The 19,759-nt window shown below is 38.7% G+C and overlaps 2 protein-coding genes across 8 annotated transcripts in view; one reads left to right on the forward strand and one right to left on the reverse strand.

Annotated features, from left to right (window-relative positions):
- Positions 1–3,761: 3,761 nt before the first annotated feature.
- LOC117782881 (putative deoxyribonuclease TATDN1) lies at positions 3,762–4,896 on the forward strand. The gene is made up of 4 exons (XM_034619976.1): positions 3,762–3,807; positions 3,869–4,048; positions 4,111–4,717; positions 4,774–4,896. The coding sequence occupies exons 1-4, from the start codon at positions 3,765–3,767 to the stop codon at positions 4,877–4,879; spliced, it is 936 nt and encodes a 311-aa protein (XP_034475867.1). The 5' UTR covers positions 3,762–3,764; the 3' UTR covers positions 4,880–4,896.
- A 1,179-nt stretch (positions 4,897–6,075) lies between these two features.
- The window catches only part of LOC117782854 (myb-like protein I), a 51,561-nt gene continuing 37,877 nt past the window's right edge, over positions 6,076–19,759 (reverse strand). The window contains exons 5-19 of one of the 7 annotated variants that reach the window (XM_034619918.1): positions 19,246–19,703; positions 18,914–19,171; positions 18,107–18,187; positions 17,646–17,960; positions 16,615–16,729; positions 15,406–15,774; positions 12,944–14,674; positions 11,781–11,929; positions 11,213–11,566; positions 10,234–10,482; positions 9,352–9,715; positions 8,071–8,967; positions 7,240–7,391; positions 7,014–7,110; positions 6,076–6,813 (exon numbers count right to left, since the gene is read on the reverse strand). In XM_034619918.1, the coding sequence (XP_034475809.1) occupies positions 7,015–7,110; positions 7,240–7,391; positions 8,071–8,967; positions 9,352–9,715; positions 10,234–10,482; positions 11,213–11,566; positions 11,781–11,929; positions 12,944–14,674; positions 15,406–15,774; positions 16,615–16,729; positions 17,646–17,960; positions 18,107–18,187; positions 18,914–19,171; positions 19,246–19,703 (5,588 nt within the window). In that variant the 3' untranslated portion in view covers positions 6,076–6,813; position 7,014. Of the gene's footprint in view, positions 6,814–7,013; positions 7,111–7,239; positions 7,392–8,070; positions 8,968–9,351; positions 9,716–10,233; positions 10,483–11,212; positions 11,567–11,780; positions 11,930–12,943; positions 14,675–15,405; positions 16,387–16,614; positions 16,730–16,938; positions 16,954–17,645; positions 17,961–18,106; positions 18,188–18,913; positions 19,179–19,245; positions 19,704–19,759 lie in introns of all 7 variants that reach the window. The other 6 variants (XM_034619912.1, XM_034619915.1, XM_034619913.1 and 3 more) reach the window with 6 other exon arrangements.

Consider the following 19,759-nt stretch of genomic DNA (forward strand, 5'->3'; position numbering starts at 1 on the left):
GTAACAATTATTAATAATAAATGGCAGTGAATTACGAGAGTAAAACAGCTGGCAGTAAAGACAGACCATTTAAATGAGCTAAATACGAGAATTCGGACTATTGTAAATTCAATAAGTTATGTTGCTCAATTTGCCGTTACATTAGAGATTCTCTTGAGTATTCGATTTAATTATAGTCTATGTGCAGTTTGATAATAACTTACTAGATTATCATTACTAATAAAACTACTGCGGCGGATTAAAAATAAAAATCCCTTCTCTTAAATCTTACGTAAATAAAGAAAAAATAAAATATATATATTAAATTTCATGAATATTGCAGGATATTAAACATAAGAACCTATTCTTAACATTATTTGCATGGTTTGCATGGGACCAGTATTATTTAAAATCTTCTTTTTTTAATATAACATATTTTTTAAATAAATATAGAGTATATTTATGAAGATGACATTTTATAATGCCAATTTGATTTTGTCATAAATTTTCGTTTCTATTAGATAGCAATTTTGTGTTAGGAATTTAAAAGATATGCGACCGTCTTGAAGGAGATCTTGAAAGTCAGTCGAATTCATACAGTTCCTTTGATGACAAAATAATAGCTCTGTGAAATGTGGAGTTCTCGTAAGAAAACTAAGTTAATTATGTTTATTTTTATTTCCAGTACAATTATTCATAATCATTGCGATAGCTTTAAAAATAGATTATTAAAACGTAGACATAAGACCGTGCAAATGTGGGAAAATGTTTGGCATTAGAGTTATTTAAATACAATGTATTTTAATGTTTGAATGTAGTTTATAAGCAAGAAGAAAATATAAAAATTATGGCAACAATCTTACAATTTAAATATGGTTGCAAGAGTTGATTATGTTGCACACAGCGAGTTCTTTGATAGCACATGCCACTCAGGTTGCTTTGAGCAGCTAAAGGGTGGGAAGGAGAGGAAAGAGGAGGAAAGTAGCTCCCCATGTTGACCTTTTTTAAGCACGCCAAAGCATAGAAATGCTTGAGCAATTTATGGCACTTTCCTTTCTGCCATTTTCACAAACGAAAATAGCCAAGGTAAATTGTAAAATTGCAGCTATAAATAGAACAATTTATTATGCAAAGTGAGGTACTAATTAATGTTTATGATAGTTCTTGTTGTGCAAGTTTACCGCATAGTTTATAATGATTTCAATTGGAGAAGATACACTTTAACACAAAAAGGACAAATGCTTAAGAGTTATTTAAGGATAATACAGGGTGCATGCCTATTGCCAAAATGAAGAGCAAATCAAATTAAACTAATTAAAAAGTACATTTAATATGAGTATTAGCAGAAGCATTAGGTGTTTATTTAATAGCTCAAATAACTAAATGTTTTTTAAACAATTGAATGTTTGAAATTTTTGTGTGAGTTTGAAATGTGAAAAAACAAATTGATATTTAATTTGTTGGCGTTTTTATTCGATGTGCTTAGCAATTACAAGTTATTCAAAAGACCGAAAACCTTAAGAAAAATGCGCTATTTGAGGGCGCTTTGTAAATGAACAAATAAATATCTGGCAGATGCAAAGTGAATTGTGATGAACAAATATTTAATGATAATGATTACTCAGTAATAAATTGAATAAATGGTTTAGCTGGTTAAGGCGAAATAACCAAATTAAGCGATTGCATTACTGTGGTTATGGATTTTCTTATATCCTTTGGATGATTGCATTGAGGCTGACGTCCAATTAAAATATTTAATATATATATATATATATAGGCTAAGGCATGCTAAAAATAAGGATATATTGTATACATAATTTCTACCAGCATATGTTTATACATTGTTATTAAATGTAGTTAAAACCAAACAAGTAACAAATCTGATGAGCCCAAGAAGCATGTATCAAAAACTATCCAGTTATCTAGGAAATATCAGCGACAAATAGGAACATATTGGCGATCAGCATTTGACAGTTATATCTATATACATACTATATATACTCAGTAATCGTTGACAGAATAAAGAAAACTAATTAATTATCTATAGATTTTGTTAAAAATGCGAATCAAATTTTGAAATATATATTTGTGTACGTAATTCGAATGTTTATAATGAAACTTAAAAAAAATAAAACTAGAAATCCAAACAAAACCAAAAGAAAATACGAGTCATGGCTACTCACAGTATCTGCAGAAACAAAAGCATATGAAAATAATGAGAAAATGTAATTATTTTTAAAATATTAACTGAAAATAAACTTAATAAGTGTGTCCATTAAATTACTTGAAAATTAACTCGTTTTTCATTAATATTACCATGAAGTTACGTAAGTATAAAAAATCGAAAATGAGTCATTATTTGGTCATATTATTTCATATTCGCATTAATATATAATGATCTTATTAATATTTTGTGGCATATATGAGAACAATTCAAAGTCAAATTTTTGAATTTCAGCGTTAAAAACAAGACTATAGTAATACTAGAAACTGTTATATAAATAATTACTATAAATTGATTTCTGGATGCTGGCACTCGATTTAAAATTACACCAAATTAAGTCGACTAATTATATTTAAATTGTAATTAAAGTAATAAAGGGGCCATTAAAATAAACCGCATTGCAGCTGACATGGTCTGGTCACCTGTTTATATCGTCTGGTTGCACTACATTATAAATTACTGTCCGTATAGCTGTTTAGATGCTGTTGCCAGTATTGGGTAAAATACATCAACAATGTTCGCCACTAAATCAATTAAACAACTGAGTAACCCACTGCCTCCCCCTTGACCTCTTCCACACTGCATTTGTAACCATTCTAGTAAGCTAGCCACAGTGTCCATTAATAGAAACTAATGGAATTTTATTCAAATTATAAATTGCATTTCCAGTAAATTCCGAAGCGCACGCAATGAAAATGCAAATGCCACTGAATTTAAATCAATTGAACTTTGAATGCCAAATGGATTGCAATATGCACCAGAACTGCGATTTATTTACAGGACATCACATATGAAATTAGCATAAGGTGCGCTATGTTTCCACTTAAGTGCAGGCACATATAGAACATATATGTATGTATGTATGTATTCAGAAGAAAGCTTAGAGAGAAATGCGTGAACATTGTGATACAATAAACGGTTTTGGCAGCGACCTAATTAGTTCAAATTATGCGCACTTTCAAATGCAATTTTCCCTGACATGTATTCAGCATTAAAGTGAATTAAACGATTTAATGACAGCAATTTATTTAGAGAATCGTTAAATTTGATACTCTTATTAAGGGCACACGTATTTGATGCGCCTTCACTTAAGCACGAATCAATTAAAATTTAATTGAAATGCTTTAACTAAGAGTCCTTAATTAGGAGAAGTCCTGATATTAAAAAAAAATTCTCACAATACGTATCTCACTTGCCATGATTAAAGTGTATTACAATATATCAAATTGTTTTTAAAAAGTAACGAGCTTCCAACGACCTTACAATCATTCGCCATTATTTTATCTTATTTTGAGTTCCATTGATTTTGTTTTACTTGCTTTTTTAAACACTTATTTGCTGTGAATTTAAATCTCGCGCGTCAGCTCGAGCTTCAAACGCCATCTGGTGACATTTTGCCAAACTACTTATTGAAAAAGCTTCTTCGAAGCTTTGAATATACCAGAACATCTGTTCTTGCAATTTGATTAAAATGGTACATGCTGCCAGATCAAAAAATATTGCAGGCTTGCAGCCTTTGGACCGGGTGGCAGCCTTCCACCGTAAATTTTAGTACATTTTGATGAGTGTGCGGACATTTTTTAGAATGGCTTTAAAATATATTGGTAAATATAAACAAACAAATATGAATGTAATATTTTAATCTAGCCTATAGTCAATTCCCAGACATTGGCGCCAATCTAACGGACCCTATGTTCCGAGGCCAATATGGAGGATCAAGGAAACATCCAGACGACTTCGACAATGTTTTGGAACGCGCGTGGCAGAATGGAATGCAAAAGATAATAGTGACATCTGGTTGCATGAGGGACGTGGACGATGCATTGAAACTAGTGGCTACGGATGGCAAGTAGCAAATAAAATAGATAACCTATAGATTGCCAGTTGTGAATAAGTTCCTTTTGCAGAGCGTCTCTACACGACAGTGGGTGCTCATCCCACACGCTGTGGCGAGTTCCTAAAAGATCCAGAGCAATACTACAAGGATTTGCACTCCCGAATCAAGGCGAATCCAGAGAGAGTAGTCGCAGTGGGGGAATGTGGCCTGGACTATGATCGCCTGCACTTTTGCCCAAAGGAAACACAGAAGCAATACTTTGAGAAACAGCTCAGTTTGGCTGAAGAGTTTCGACTGCCTCTCTTCTTGCACATGCGGAATGCTCACGAGGATTTCATGGCAATATTGGAACGTAATCGGGATAAACTCCAGGCCTGCGGTGGTGGTGTGGTGCACAGTTTCACAGGCACTCTAGAGGAGGCTAAGAACCTGCTGGCATTCGGTGGTCTTTACATAGGCATCAATGGTTGCTCCCTGAAAACGGCTGAGAATGTTGAAGTGGTGCGACAGCTGCCCAATGATCGCTTAATGCTGGAAACCGATTGCCCCTGGTGTGGCATACGTCCCTCGCATGCCAGTCACAAACATGTCACCACCAAATTCCCAACTGTCAAAAAAAAGGAGAAATGGACCGCTGAAACGCTGATCGACGGACGCTGCGAACCATGTCAGATTAGGTGAGCTGGTCTACTTTCTATCATCTTATAATTATTTTAACAATGTTTAATTTTAGCCAAGTCCTGGAGGTGATTGCGGCCATTAAGCAGGAGCCCAAGGAGAAGCTGGCAGAGCTGTATTATCAAAACACATTGGATTTGTTTTTCAGCCAAACCAAATAAAAGAAATCGAAATTACATTTCATGCTTTTACATTTATTATATGTATTATTGTTTCTCATGCCCTAAATGCAAATGAATTCAAAAATACGCATTACAACTGGATGTTTGTATATGAATTAGTTTTGCTTTTGGTTTTTGTTTTTTCTTTTCATTTTTTTTGCAATAAACACACAGAAACACATTAAGATTAACATTTAGATTTGTAAATAATTGTTTGAGTTAATTAACTTTTTTTGTTGATTATGTACGCATGTATAGAGATGATCGCCAAAAAATATATTATAATTGCATCTATAATATATATGTGTGTATATATTTAGGTATTGTTTATGCTTTAAAGACTAGTGGGATTTGTAGCTTAGTTATTGCCATTTTGATTACGACACGACGCTTTGCAATAGATCAATGAATGCCAAATATCAATGTTTAGTTTAGTTTACTTTAGTTATTGATTACAATTGAAGCCTTAAAAAGCGTATATACAAAATATTTTGTAAATGTTTAAAAAGTCTGTTAACTAGCCATAGAACTTTTTATGGGTATAATATCAAATGTTAGAAATATGTAAATGCTATTAACAAGTTGCTTTCTTGCTATCTTTATTTTAATATTATATATATTTTGCCGTTAGAATGCATTATTTAAAATGAAAATCTCTATAAAAGGTTTGTTAAAACTCTGTCAATATATTTCTATGTATTTCATGTTTTGAATGTGATATGAACGAAAATGATATTAATGTATAATTAGATTTGTAGTTTATAGAATTGAGAAACTGCTCTCTATTTAGTCTACTCAGTTTGCATTTAAAATGACAATTATTTGGTAGCACAATTAAAAGATTCAGTCAAATAGAAATATCTATAGCTTAATGCTTGTTTGATATGAACTTGTTCATATATAGCACACTACGTTTAAGCACTGAATCCGAATCCGACTTTGACTCCGAATCCTTGGCATAGTTTGCAGTTCAAGATACAAGATACGAGTAAAAGTTAGAATCAGTTACAGTGGGATTATTAAATTCATATCAACTATTTATGCGTGTCCTAAAGATAAAGTCTATAGCATCTATAGCTATTAATTATAATGTATACTTGTAAATGGTTTTGTAAATATGCTCAGTCGCTTTCAATTGACTTGCAGTTTCTGTTGGGGTTTCAATAAACAAGCAAATTATAAAACTCAATTAAATATTTATAGATAGATACGACAAGTTCATTTATTAGGCGTCATATTAGTTTTGTATTGTATATTAAATCATAGATATTTACATAAACAAATAGAAATTATAAATAATATTAAATAAGGGCGCAGCAACTAAGGATCACTAACAGTAAATTCGAGTTGAAATTATAAATAAATAATCCATGAAAGTAATTTTATCCAACACAACTTCAATTGTCTTCCACTTTTCACGTTTCACTTAACAAAAAGGTAGTTTCTTAAATACATTTGATAATAACTATATAATATGTGTATATCTATATATATATTTATGGTTATATTTATAGCGACAAAATCAGAGAAAAAAATGCGAATTTTAACTTTTGCAACTGGAGAATTTTCAAGAACCCTTTTTGATTTGCTTCGTTTTTGTTCATTATATATATTTGTAAATATATAATTAGTATTTAGTTATATTCTGTATGCGTATAGTTGGTTTCTTTTATCATATGTGTGTAACGTGGTTTATCGTATGTAGTTTTAGTTATATATTTTATATACGAGTTTCTTAGTTTCAAACCAAACTCTGCGACCTGCAATCGAGCAGGCGACGCCGCCTCATATTTCAATTTGGATTAATAATAAATAATATTCGATAATTAATGTATTTTGGGCGCACTGCGATCGTTGATCTTCTGATTCCGTTTGAGGGTCGCGCCACGTTTTATTTGATCCATTAGTGACTCATGACAAATGCGCGGATCCGGCTGAAAGTGTAAAATTATTATACATTTAAAATGCGAGCCAAAATAAATGAGTAATGAATAAGCTAAGGCGTAATACTGAAATATTTATGTAGTTAATGCTTGGCACTTTGAGGGGGATTAGATGCCCGCCGAGAGACGGGACTAACAACAATTGAGTAAAACAATAAACATGAACGAAACAAACAATAACACAAAAATACCTTAACACTGCTCATCACAAGTGCTGGTGTTGGGATAGGTGGGTGGTCTACGATATTGTGCACTGGGACGCGATAGATTTTGTGGATTTTGATACATCTAAATGGCGCAACACAGCACATATACATAGATCATAGTAGTATATATATATTTATATAGACAAAGAGGAGATAGAGAGAGAGTGTGTGTGTGGGGTCTGATACAATGTTATGAAAGCCTTGTACTTACCAGGGCCTTGCTATTGATCAGATTTCGCACTGCAAATGCACGTCCAGACATGCCCTGCTTGGCCAACTTCGCATTGAGATTCTCGAGAAATTCAGCCTTGGTCTTGGCACGTATGCTGCCAGTCTTTTCGATATTGGTGCTTGTGGCATAGTCTATATGGATATGCGTTTTGCAATGTGGTGCACAAAGCGCACATATAAAAGAAAAAAGAAGCAAACAAATGTTTGACAAATGGTTGGTGTTTTTTTTTTTTTGTTTATCAAAATGTGTGTGCAAAATGTGACAAAGAGAAATGAGTAAACAAAATTTGATAAATGCAAACAAATTTTGACGATTTATTATTGAAAAATAAGAAATAAAATTGCTAGTAATAAAAGAATGCAATGAAATGCCTTAAAAGTTGTTGTGATAGTCGCTGCTGTTGCCTGTTTTTATAAGTAAAACGGCAACAGCAATGAATAAGGTTAAAAGAAATGAGATGATAAAATGGTGATTTAATTTTAATACTGTTTCCTTGCAGTACACGTTAAAGGTTAATTGTCAACACTTTCTGATACATCATTTATTTATTTATATAAAATCCAAACTCAAGATCAAATTCAAATCAAAAACAAAGAACAACATAAGCAACATGCAATTTGCCAAGAAAAATAACAGTTTCAATCGAAAGCGCGCAACATTTTTGCCATAAATGAAACAAAAATAAGAATATACAACGTTTTATAAGAATTCAATTAACCAAAAACAAATCAAAGTCGGCAACAAAAGAAAAATGAACAAATAAACACTGTTGAACGACTTGCAATCAAATCAAATCAAACGCGCGCTCACTTGAATGATGTGCCTGGACATGGGGCATATGGGGCGTATGCGCATTCGCATTCGCATTCGAATTCACATTCACATTCGCATTTGCATGACCGTGGGCGTTGTTGTGACTGGCATAATAAACAGCGCTGCCATTGCTGTTGCCGCCAGCAACATCACGGTAATAATGTTGTTGCTGTTGCTGCTGCAAATGTTGCTGTTGTTGTTGCTGCTGTTGGTGGTGGTGCTGCTGCTGGTGGTGATATTGCTGTGCAGCGCCGCCACGCGCCGTTGTGCCATAAATGCTGGCCATAGTTGCTGATGCGGGTGAACCGCAGGTGGGAGAAGCAGCTGGCGTTGAGTGCAACGACGATGGCGAATGAAATTTGACGGCCGTCGTTTGTATGAATGGATTCGTTGAAACGAATATCTTTTGTTGTACACTGGAATGACGCGATGGTATGGGTGGCTGACGTTGTTGTTGCTGCTGTTGCTGTTGATGTTGCTGTTGATGTTGATGTTGCTGCTGCTGTGGCAGCGGCATGGGTGGTCGCTGATTAGCGTTGCCATTGCCAACGCCGATACCTGTTGGCTGTTGATATTGTTGCTGTTGCTGCAGCAATTGTTGCTGCTGCTGTAGTTGTAGCTGTTGCTGCTGTAAACGTTGCTGTTGTAATATGTTTTTGGGCAACGTTGAACTATTGGAAGCTGCAGCATATGCGTTGACCAAATGATTGCCCATGTTGCTGTTGGTATTGCTATTGCTGTGACCAACACTGGGGCGTGCCAATTTTTTGGGCATGGTTGCTGAATAAATGGGCGGCGGTGGCGGATCTTCAAGCGGCGGCGGACATGTATAATGCTGCTGCTGTTGATGGTGTTGCTGTTGTCGCATGTTTGCTGCTGTTGCTGGCGCAGCTGCTGAATTTTTTGTAAACGAATTTGTATAGTTGCCAAAATCTTTGCTATTTGCTGCTGCTGCTGCTGTTGTTGCTGCTGAAATTGGCGCTTGTGGTGGCTGATAATGCGATGTATTGTTGGCTGTTGTTGCTGTTGTTGTTGATGATGAGTTTGAAAATGAACTGACTTTAGAGAGCAACGATGATGTGGATGATGATAGCGGAAAGTGTGGCAAAGCATTGAATGAGGAGGAAGTGGAAGAAATTGTTGCGGATGGTGTCAAAACAGATGAGCCAGCAGCAGCAATATGATTTGCTGCTGTTGCAGATGAGCATGATAGAGATGTTGTTGCAGATGATGTGCCGTAACTAGCATAAATTCTATGTTGCTTATGTTCAGATTTACCGTCGTAGTGTTGCTGCTGTTGCTGCTGCTGCTGTGTCATGGACAAACCGATGCCATTGCCGCCACGCATGTAAATGGATTCACCGCCGCCAGCATTGCCATAGATGCCCTCGGCAATATGTTGCTGCTGCTGCTGGTGCTGCTGTTGCTGATGGTGTTGCTGCTGCTGTTGTTGCTGCTGCTGCTTGCTGTTGAGTCGTGCATTAAGCTGTGCTATCAGATTCGGATTCGTCTTGGGCTGTGTCGGAGGCAGTGGATGAGCATGTCCATTTGGACTGGGGCTGCTGGTGCGAAAACTGGACATGTTGCTCATCACCTTCGGTTGCGCATAGATGCTGCCGCTAGGCGATGAAGTGCGGAACGACTGTGTGTGTGTGTGTTTGTGTGTGTTTGTGTGTGTGTGTGAGAAAAATAAGAACAGAATAAAAGCCAATAAATTATAATGTGATCACAACACAACAGCATACAGTTAGTCAAGTAATTGTTTTGATTCAAATAAAAAAAATTACACATTTGCAATATTTATTATATTTTAAAAATGGTAAAATGCAATGGATGGCATTATTTTTAAGAATTATATATAGAAAAATTTATTCATTCTTTTTCTGATAAAAATAAAATGTGCGCATTGTTTTTTTTTTTTTGTCAAAACAATTAGTTAACCAACTGTATAGCTAGATAACTCGATCTAGTTTGAGTTATTGATGTATGCATGATAAACTAAGCTAAATGGCATTATTAGCTATAACTAAACTAAGCAGACATATTAGAATAATTAGTAGGCACGATGAGGAGAGAGATTAACGCAGTTGCAGCAGCTGTTGCATGGTGGCATGGTTGCATGGTTGGTTAGTGGCGCAATCAAGTGAATGTTGCACTTACGGCGGCATCTACCTGCGGTGGACCATGATATGGAGGCGGCGTTGGTGGCAGCTGTTCATGTAGTTGTTGTTGCTGCTGCTGATGATGATGATGATGATGATGTTGCTGTGTAAGGCGTGGATGTTGCTGCTGTTGATGTTGCTGCAGTGTTGCTGGGGTTAAGGCATGAGCATAGGCATGCAGCTCCATATAGGAATTGTAATAAGCTTCGTACTCAGCATCATCGCTAAGGGGAGGCTTGTGCATGGGCTGTGATATCATTTAATTGATAGTTGTGCGTGTGTGTAGGTGTAAGTGTGTGTGTGATAAGGCAAAACAAATGGAAATTTTAAAAAAAATAATGCAAAGAAATCATAGGAAACAGAAAAGTGTGAGTGTAAAACAAGTAAGAACGCTATAGTCGAGTACCCGACTATGTGATACCCGTTACGCACTTTTAATATTTAAATTAATTAATTAATAAAATTTATGGCATACTTTACGGCGCACACGTTGCTTAAAACTGGCATAAAAATCAACATATTTTAACGATATGCACGCAATTAAGTGGCAGGAAATTGATAATCAAAGTGATGGAAATTAATAAAAGTTAGTGGTCCCCATAAAGAATAATGTTCTATCTTCAAAAATGTGCAAGTTGTGTCAAAATTTAGAAATCACTGTGATATCCGTTGGGAATAATCTGTTCACCAAATTGGGAATGGAAAGTTAAGGAAAGGGCTTTATAATTATTTTAAATAGACTACACTTTCAAAGAAATCTGTGTGACATATTTGGTAGCTCTAGCTCTTGTAATCTCTGAGATTTATGTGTTTATTGGGACGGAAAGACAGACATGGTGCTGATCAAGAAAGTATATACTGCCAAGCCTTCTACCTTCTACTGTTGCATGCATTGCAACGCATACAATATACCCTTATACTCTACAAGTAATGGGTATTATAAAATGAAAGCCCGTAGCCAAGAGATGTGCACACACCTGCAATAAAGACTGTTGTTGCTGTTGTAGCTGCTGCTGCTGCTGTTGTTGCTGTTGTAGCTGCTGTTGTTGCTGCTGCTGTTGCATGCGTCGCAGTGCAACAGGTGAGGCAGGTTGATGCCGCATTGCCGCCAGAGCACGCACCGTCTCCGACACCTTAAGCGCCGAGCTGGGCATCGATGTTGGCGGCGGTGGTGTGGGCGATGTGGAATAAGCAGTTGTTGCCTCCAACATAAATGCGGGCGGCGGTGGCAAGTGCTCGTGGGAGCTGCTCAGCGATTGAGATTGTTGCTGCTGCTGCTGCGATTGGTGGTATGCATGTGAGTTGTTGCTGCTGCTGTTGCTGTGTTGCTGCTGCATTTGGTGCACAATTTAAATCATAAATAAGAAACGAAATCAACAACATAACGTAGTTAAACAAACAAAAAAAGTCGTGTGTTGCACAGTGTTTGTCATGTGGCAAGTTCGATCAATACGTCAATCTGTCTGCTAACTTAACTTGAGCTTAAGCGCTAACTTAATTGATTAAGCTTATTATTATTGAAAACAAGTTCAAGTTGCAACTTACCCCAACACCTGCCACATTGTTGGGACTGGGTGTCACCGATGAACTGCGTCTCACTGGCGGCGGTGGCTTGGCCTGATTAATGGATGAACGACGTGCGATGCGTGTTGAGCTGCCTGCTCCTCCGGCTCCTCCTGCTCCTGCTCCTACTCCTGTGGAATGTGGCAAAGTGATTGCGATTAGCATTTTGTGGCAAGCTGTTGTTGTTGTTGTTGAGTTGTTCAAGTTAATTACAGTTATATGTACAGTTTAACACACAAATCACATGGACACACCAGCTGTACAGTTAGTCAAGAAATTGTTTTGACAAAAATTCAAACTATATTCTTTGCATTTTATTTCTTATTCAGTTTCAGTTTCAGTTTATCTTATTCATATTTATATTTTTTATTTTGTCAAAACAATTACTTGCCTAACTGTATATTTTGTATACCAGTTAGATGACGAGTTGACTACTAAACGAATTTGTATCTCAGATACTTTATCTGTTAGCTGTATGAGATCACAACATTAAAATGAGTACCCATATGAGCATTTTGAATACCCTACACCAAAACGATGAATAAAACCAGCTAACCATAAAACACAGTAGACAACAAATACAAGCTAATTTCGATAGTTTCGATTATTTCGATAGCTGCGGCATTTAGTTTATGTTGATTAGTGTAAAGCTGTGTGGCAATTAGTCGCAGTTAAAGTGCTGTATTTAGTATATATACAGCTATGGTCATACAATTAGTAACGTATAATATTTTATGTATATTTCTCGGATTACTGAAAACATTGTGGAATTAAAGTTTGTTCTTTTTACTAACAAATAAAAATCCATTGATCCTTGTTATTAATTTAAAATACATTAAATTTTGTATCTACACTATTTGTATGGCCATTGCTGTTAGTCGATGTTGCTGTGAGTAAGTGATTGATGATGAATTGAGTTAACTCGAGTTTTGGGGGTTAAAACCTTAAGACAAGATCCGAAGCGAGGTTAAGACAACACAATAAAATAAAGAACATACAATATTAGAACCAAGAAGAACGTGTGGTAAACCAAAAGCCAAAGGAAGTGATGATGAGAAGAAGCAAAAGAGAAAACAAACTGTAATCGATTATGGTTATGGGATCAACTTAAAGAGCATATTCAAAAACAAAAACTGAAAACGAACCCGACAGAGATGCCGGCCTGGGCGTTATGCACGGTTTGGCATGGGGATTGGCATTGAGATTGGAGTACGCATATGAATTGGGTGGTTGAGGTGGTTGTGGTGTTGTTGTTGTTGTGGTGGTTGTTGTTGGCATTGGTTTAGCGGGCACATTGGGCGGAGGCAGCGATGCGGGCGCAAGCGCACTTGTTGATAATAATAATGATGATGATGCTGATGACAATGATGATGATGATGATGATAATGGCAATGCAAACTTGGCCCCAGGTGATGTTGCTGTTAACGAGCATGTTGCTGTTGTTGATGATGATGTTGTTGCTGTGGGCATTTTGTATGGCGCATGATTGTATGTTGTTGCTGTTTGATGTGGCATTCTATGATTTGGGTTTGAGGATGCGGATGCAATAACGGCAGTTTTATTAGTGACATTACAGTTTGCTGTTGTTGTTGTGGTTGTGTTGTTGGTTTGGGGCGATTGTGGTAAGTGTTGTTGTTGTGCTGATTGCTGCTGCTGCTGCTCTTGCTGTTGCTGCTGTTGTTGCTGCTGCTGCTGCAATTGCTGCTGCACTTTCTGTTTCTGCTTGCGTATTTTGGCATCTAAATCGGCCTTAAAGTCAAACTTTCTAGGTATCACTGGCTTATTGCTGCTGCCAATCGCCTCAATCGCTGGCTTTGGCGGCAACTTGCGTCGCGCTGTGGCAGCAACATTGCTGTTGCTGCTGTTATCACTCGCTATCACCTGCTGCTGCTGTTGCTGCTGCTGCTCTTCACTAACCCTAAGCTTATCCGTACCTCTGTGCGGACTGGCGCGTCCCAGCAACTGTAGTTGCTGCTCGCTGGATGCCCGAAACGAGGAGAGTCGCTGCTTGGCGGGCGCCACTGTTGCTGTCGCCGGCTGTGTCCGTGTCCCTCCTCCGGACGCTGCATCCGGCGATTCTGGCGAGCCGGCCAAATTGTCGGGCAACTGTTGCAGCTCACGCATCTCATGCAACTGCAATTGTTGCGGATCTTTGGTGCGCAGCAGCACAATCTCCGAGTTCTGTTTGACAAACTCAATGTCCGGCGTATTGGGTATCTGATGATCATAGATGACAACAACGCCGCTGCCGTTGTCACTGCACGTGTCCACATACGCGTGTCGCTGGCAATCCGAGGCCGTCAACGAGATGCTGTCGGCAGCCGAGGCGTACAAGGAGCGATTGTCGCCGCCATTGTAGGCATCCTCACGATTCGCCGCAAAGTGGGCAAATGTGGGATTCTCATAGCCACCGGCCAAGATGCCGCCGGTCAGCGAACTTGTCTCGCTCACATAGCAACGACTCAGCTCCGAGTCGCTCGCGCCCAGCTGCTGATGTCGCCGGGCCGCTGCCAGGCTGCCGCTCTCCTCTCCGGCCAGTTCCTCGGACGTGGTGTCGGATATATCGGTGCCACAGCCGCTGGAATTGGTTTGATTGCTGATGGCACAGCAATCATTGTTGCTGCTGGGTATAAGCAGATCAGTGTTGCTGTTGCTGTTGTTGTTGTCAGTGCTATTGTTGCTGCTGGAGCCGCTATTGTTGTTGTTGTTGTTGTGGTTGCTGCCGCTATTGTTGCTGTTGCCGCTGTGATTGTTGTTGCTGCTGTGCTGTTGCTGCTGCTGCTGCTTGCCCTTGCCCTCATCGATCTCACGTTGAAAGGAGTCTAATTCGCCAATTAAATTGTTTAATGCTTGAATCGAGTCTTCGAAAGATTTGTCTAATTATTAAATTCAATTTCGTGTTGTTGTTGTTGTTGGTGTTGTGGTTGTTGTGGTGCATTATGAGTGGCAAAAAAGTTATACGAAAATATCGCGAAATTATACGAAATTTATTGTTTGCAAATTTATGTGTGTGTGTGTGTGTATTTGTTTTTGTGTGTGTGAAGAAAACACAACAAAAAACCAAATGAGAGAAAGAAACGTGGGGGGAAAAAGAAAACAAAAAACAGAATAAAAATATATAACGGGTTAAATATAGTAAATCACAAAAGAGGGGCTGGGGGGGGCGTGGGCGTGTATTGGGGGGGGGTTGGTTGGGTGGTAATCAAACAATTGTCGAGGGGGAGACGGGGATAAATACTCGTATAACTGTACATGGAGTAGCAATGTAAATAAAATATCGATAAGTTGGAAAATATCGATAATACAAAATATCGATATTAAAATTTTGAATATTAAAATATCGTTTTTAAAATTATCGATATTACAAAATAGGTAATAAAATTATCGATATTAAAAATGTCGTTATAAAAAATATCGATATTAAAAATATCCATACTAAAAATATCGAAATTAAAAAATATCGATATTATTAAATCTATATAAATTTCGACCTTTTAAATTATCAAAGATTCGATATATTTGCATTGCCTTATCAATATCGATATTTTCCTATCGATTTACATCACTCGCATGGAGTTCAGTTGCTCCTTCCTCAGCCTTGACTTACCCATTTCTTGTTGTTCCACAGCTCTCAACTCCTCGGACCGACGTGCAACGCTGCCCCCGCCTCCTCCAGTTGTTGCTCCCGCTGTTGCTGTTGCTGAGGTTGCTGTTGCTGTTGGGATTGCAGCTGCAGCAGCTGCTGCCTGCTTCTCAAACATGGATGCCTTCTGCAGAACCGAGGCACGGGAACGCTCATCCGGCTCGACAGGATCAGTTGCATCCACAGCTGCTGTTGTTGGACCCGGTTCGGTGATCTTGAGCACATCGCTGGCAGAGATGGAGGCAGAGGCAGAGGCGGAGGCGGGGGGCGTGGGTGAGCTGACCTGGTAGACAAAGCCGAGACCGCTGGCAATGCTGCCGCCACTTGGAGTACCTGCAGCAGTGGACGTGGGTGAGTTGGTTAACAATGGTGAATAGTGATTCTGTGGCGTCGAACAGCCGCTAGAGGGCGTTGTGGTGCTCGTGTTGGTGTTGGTATTGGTGTTGGTGTTGCCAGCAACGCCCACAAGCGAGGCTGCAACAGCTGAATCGATGGATGGATGTGAATGCAACGAGGATGCCGTGTTCGAGGACACCGACGAGGATATGGAATGGGAGCGTGTGCCGAGGCCACTGCCATGTGCGGATTGCTGATGATTGTTGCTAATGTGCGATTGCTGCAATTGCTGTTGATGCTGCAACAACTGTTGCTGCAACGAACCCGTTGACGAATCATTCGAGTGCTGTGAACAAATCGAATCAATGCTGCTCTGTTGTTGCAACAAAGGAGTTGTTGCATGTTGTGATTGCTGCTGCTGCTGTTGTTGCTGTTGTTGTTGTGATTGCTGCTGCTGTTGCTGTTGCTGGTTTGTTAGTTTCATTGCCGCCAGCTCAGACATGTTAACATAGGTGGGCGGGGTTTGTTGCTGTTGTGTTTGCTGTGATTGCTGCTGTTGCTGTGATTGCTGTTGCTGCTGCTGCTGTGCATGATGTGCTGCTGACAGCTCTGTGTTTGACATTTACATGAACATTGGACAAAGCATGCGCATAGTGTTGTTGGTGTTGGGATGTTGGTGTTGTTGTTGGGAAAGAGAGAGAGAGAGAGTAGCACAATAATACAAATGGATGTTATTAGTAAAGACTCGATGGATTAGGCATTAAGGCGTGCACACAAAGACACAACACAAAATATGAATTGAAAAACAAATAGAAATACAATCAATCAATGAATTACCTTTCGTGATATGAGCCGGTATCGGTGAGGGGCACTGACGTTGCAACAGATTCTGTCCACTGTTCTGGCGATGATTGCTCTGCGCCGACAATGGACGCTCCAGCGACGAGCAGCGCTGCAAATTGTAGTTTAACCCAGAAACAACATTACTTAAAGTTCGCTTAATGCGTTGCAATTGAAGATGAGGCAAATGACGACGACTAGCAAGTGGTTGTTTGGTCAGAGGCTGAGGCAGGGGGCAGGGGCAGGGGCAGGGGGCAGGAGCGGAGGGAAGAGCGCATGCAAATGAGCGCATTATGGTCTAAAGACTACGCTGCCACTTACCACATGTGCTGGCTTCTATTTATCGATTGTTGCCACAGCAAACGTTAACGAGAAACAACTTAATAACTAAACTCCAAAAAAAATAAATCAGCAGTGTCACAGTAATTTTTTTTTAGGATCGGATTACCAAACTTTAATTCAGAATCTTGAGGTCACAGTTGGGTTTAAGATATTAATTTATTTACATTTAGTTTTTAAAAATTTTAAATATTTTAAAATATTTGCGAAGAATTGCAAGAAATTATATGCAATACTAGCAGTTTTCTCAAAGTGTGAGCTTTGACTCCGAATTTAACCCACTTGCAGTTCAAATTTCGCAAAGCGCCGTCTTACTGCATTATAAAATTGTCTCCGCTATGTTGTGTGAAAATTTCTAGGTCTTATGCAATGTGCAGTGATCAGTTAGTCAGTCAGCACAAAGAATTTTATATATATAGATTTTTTTTAATTCTGTGACAGAAAATATTTAAATTTTACAACCTGATTGGTTGGTTTAAATGATTTTAAGTGCAGAATAGTATTTAAAAAAAATTCAGAATTCTTTTACCATTCATAATTTTTATGAAATACAAATTTTAAGCTCTACAATATCTCTTCCAACCAAGAATAAATTTCTGTGACTCCGAGAATTAGTTTTAAGTTGACAGTTGGTTAAAAAGAATTTCCGTGACACTCCTGAATAATGCATATTTGCAAGCAATACTTACAACTGGCAATGGAGGACGACTCAGAGTAGCTGCTGGCGATTTCTGTGTTGCCGGCGTGTTCTGGCCCGATGCGGACGAGTTGCCAGTGGCAACAGCAACTGTTGCTGCTATGAGGCTGCCGCTGCTGTTCGACTCGTGTATGGTCTCTGGATTCTGGAACGTGTAGACTGTCAACGGTGGACGCTGATGACCCTTCTCATAGGTGGTGGAAATCGTATGCGGACGATCAGCTGTCGGTGGCAATGAGTCCACTGCATCCTGGGAATGTGGCGGCCAAGTGGCAACAGCATGCGTCTGGTTTGTAGCCGTTGAAGTCTAGATGATGATAAAGCACACAATTAGAAAATATTATAAAACAATAAATGTTTACTTGGACACACACAAATGTAATTAGAATAATATATATAAGAGTTCAGCAGTCAAAATTAATGTAAAAATAAATTAGATAATTAAATGAAAACCTGTGTTGTTAGCGCTGGCGATGAGCAAAAGCCACTATCACTGGATTCACCAGGTTTCAAGCGAATTGCAGGCGTTACAAACTAAAAACAAATAAAAGAACACAAAAGACAAAAGAACGTTTTGATGAAAGCCCCAAAATTAAATGGATAGGCGACACACAAATAATGACAACAATAATACATAAACATTAAGTCATTTTACACTATGCAACACAGACGCTTGCAAATTTGTGGAAATGCATTATGATTCGATTTGAGTATAGAATTCTTATTGAGTTTACTTTAATAAATATGTAATTACTTTGTTTGCAAGATATTTGGTTGTATACAATGTTAGATTTTCTAAGATTATCAGTTGATTGGCCGATCTGAAAGTCAAAAATCAAAATTTGACAACTAAAAAACTTGACAATTAATAAAAGTCGTGAATTAAAAGATATTCTGTTTAAAAATCTGTTGAGATTTGCTAAGGATAGTATACAAATTTAAAATGATCAATTATTGAAAAATTTTTGAAGTGTAATTAATAAAACTTGAATGTAAAATGAATTTAGAGGCCAAAAAAATGCCACTCCATTTAAAAACCCATTATTTTTTGATAAATGTATGACTATATAAAGTTCTACAAATATAGTTAAGTTATACATGGGATTTAGAGACTTTTACGAGTCTAAATTGTATGTCAATTTAAACATGCTTGATCTTTTTTAAACATTTTTCAACTGAATCATAGTACATTAAATGCAAAGTTTTGTTGCATAGTGTTGTCAGTCAACGCCTCTGCAGTAGTTGACCAACAACACAAACCTGCGAGAGCGAGCGTTGATAATGATGATGACCCGGCGAGTTGCTGGAACCGCTGCTGTTCATGCTGCTAATGGAGCAGACGGAACTCTTGCGAGATCCCAAGGAATTGGAGCAACCGCCGCCCTGTGAACCAGAGCCACCGCCTGGCGATTCTGGATAGAGATTAATGCTAGCCTTGGCATCATGTATGAGCTCCTCCGAAGCCTGCGGCAATACGCTGGGTTCCTTGGTGACCAGAGCAATGGATTGCATAGCTTCCTGCAGAACAGCAAGAGAAAGAAGGAGCGTTAGTAGATTTCTTTTGTAAGATGTGAGATTCATTTAAGACTAACCTGCAAGTGTCCCAGCTCAGACATCACCTCGCACTCCTCATGCACCACCGGCTGCAACATGTGGACAAAGCTGCAGTAGCGCAATCGTTCCTCGACCATCGCAGCACGCAGTGACTTCTTCTCCACATCCTCGAGCTCAGCGCGGCGCAGTGTCACATCCTGCATATGGGAATCCATCAGGGACTGCAGACTGTTGTCCGTTTGTCCCTTGCGCGCCTTCTTCTGCAGACGAAGCGTATCGCTGGAGCGTTTCTTGAGCTCACTGCGACAGCGTTTATACTCTTTGGCATGATCCTTATCGATGGTCGCCACGGTGCGTTTCCAGTCCTCGATCTTGTCCTGCAGCGGCTGTACCAGGCAATCCATAATGGCGCTTGTGAAGGTCTTCAGACGCGTCTCGACCGCCTTGTGGCGCAGACAGACGCGGGTCAAGGCGGTGCCAATTTCCTTGGATGCACCTGCGAAATCAAAGCAAATTGAATTACATGATGATGTTGCTGCTGTTGTTGTTGTT

This window comes from Drosophila innubila (genome assembly GCF_004354385.1).
Source record: "Drosophila innubila isolate TH190305 chromosome 2R unlocalized genomic scaffold, UK_Dinn_1.0 1_C_2R, whole genome shotgun sequence".
Taxonomy (NCBI): domain Eukaryota; kingdom Metazoa; phylum Arthropoda; class Insecta; order Diptera; family Drosophilidae; genus Drosophila; species Drosophila innubila.

Coding starts and splice junctions, on each gene's coding strand:
- LOC117782881 (XM_034619976.1), top strand. CDS start 3,765: ATGAGTGTGCGGACATTTTTTAGAATGGCTTTAAAATATATTG. Junction 3,808..3,868: donor AATGGCTTTAAAATATATTG/GTAAATATAAAC, acceptor GTCAATTCCCAG/ACATTGGCGCCAATCTAACG. Junction 4,718..4,773: donor TGCGAACCATGTCAGATTAG/GTGAGCTGGTCT, acceptor GTTTAATTTTAG/CCAAGTCCTGGAGGTGATTG.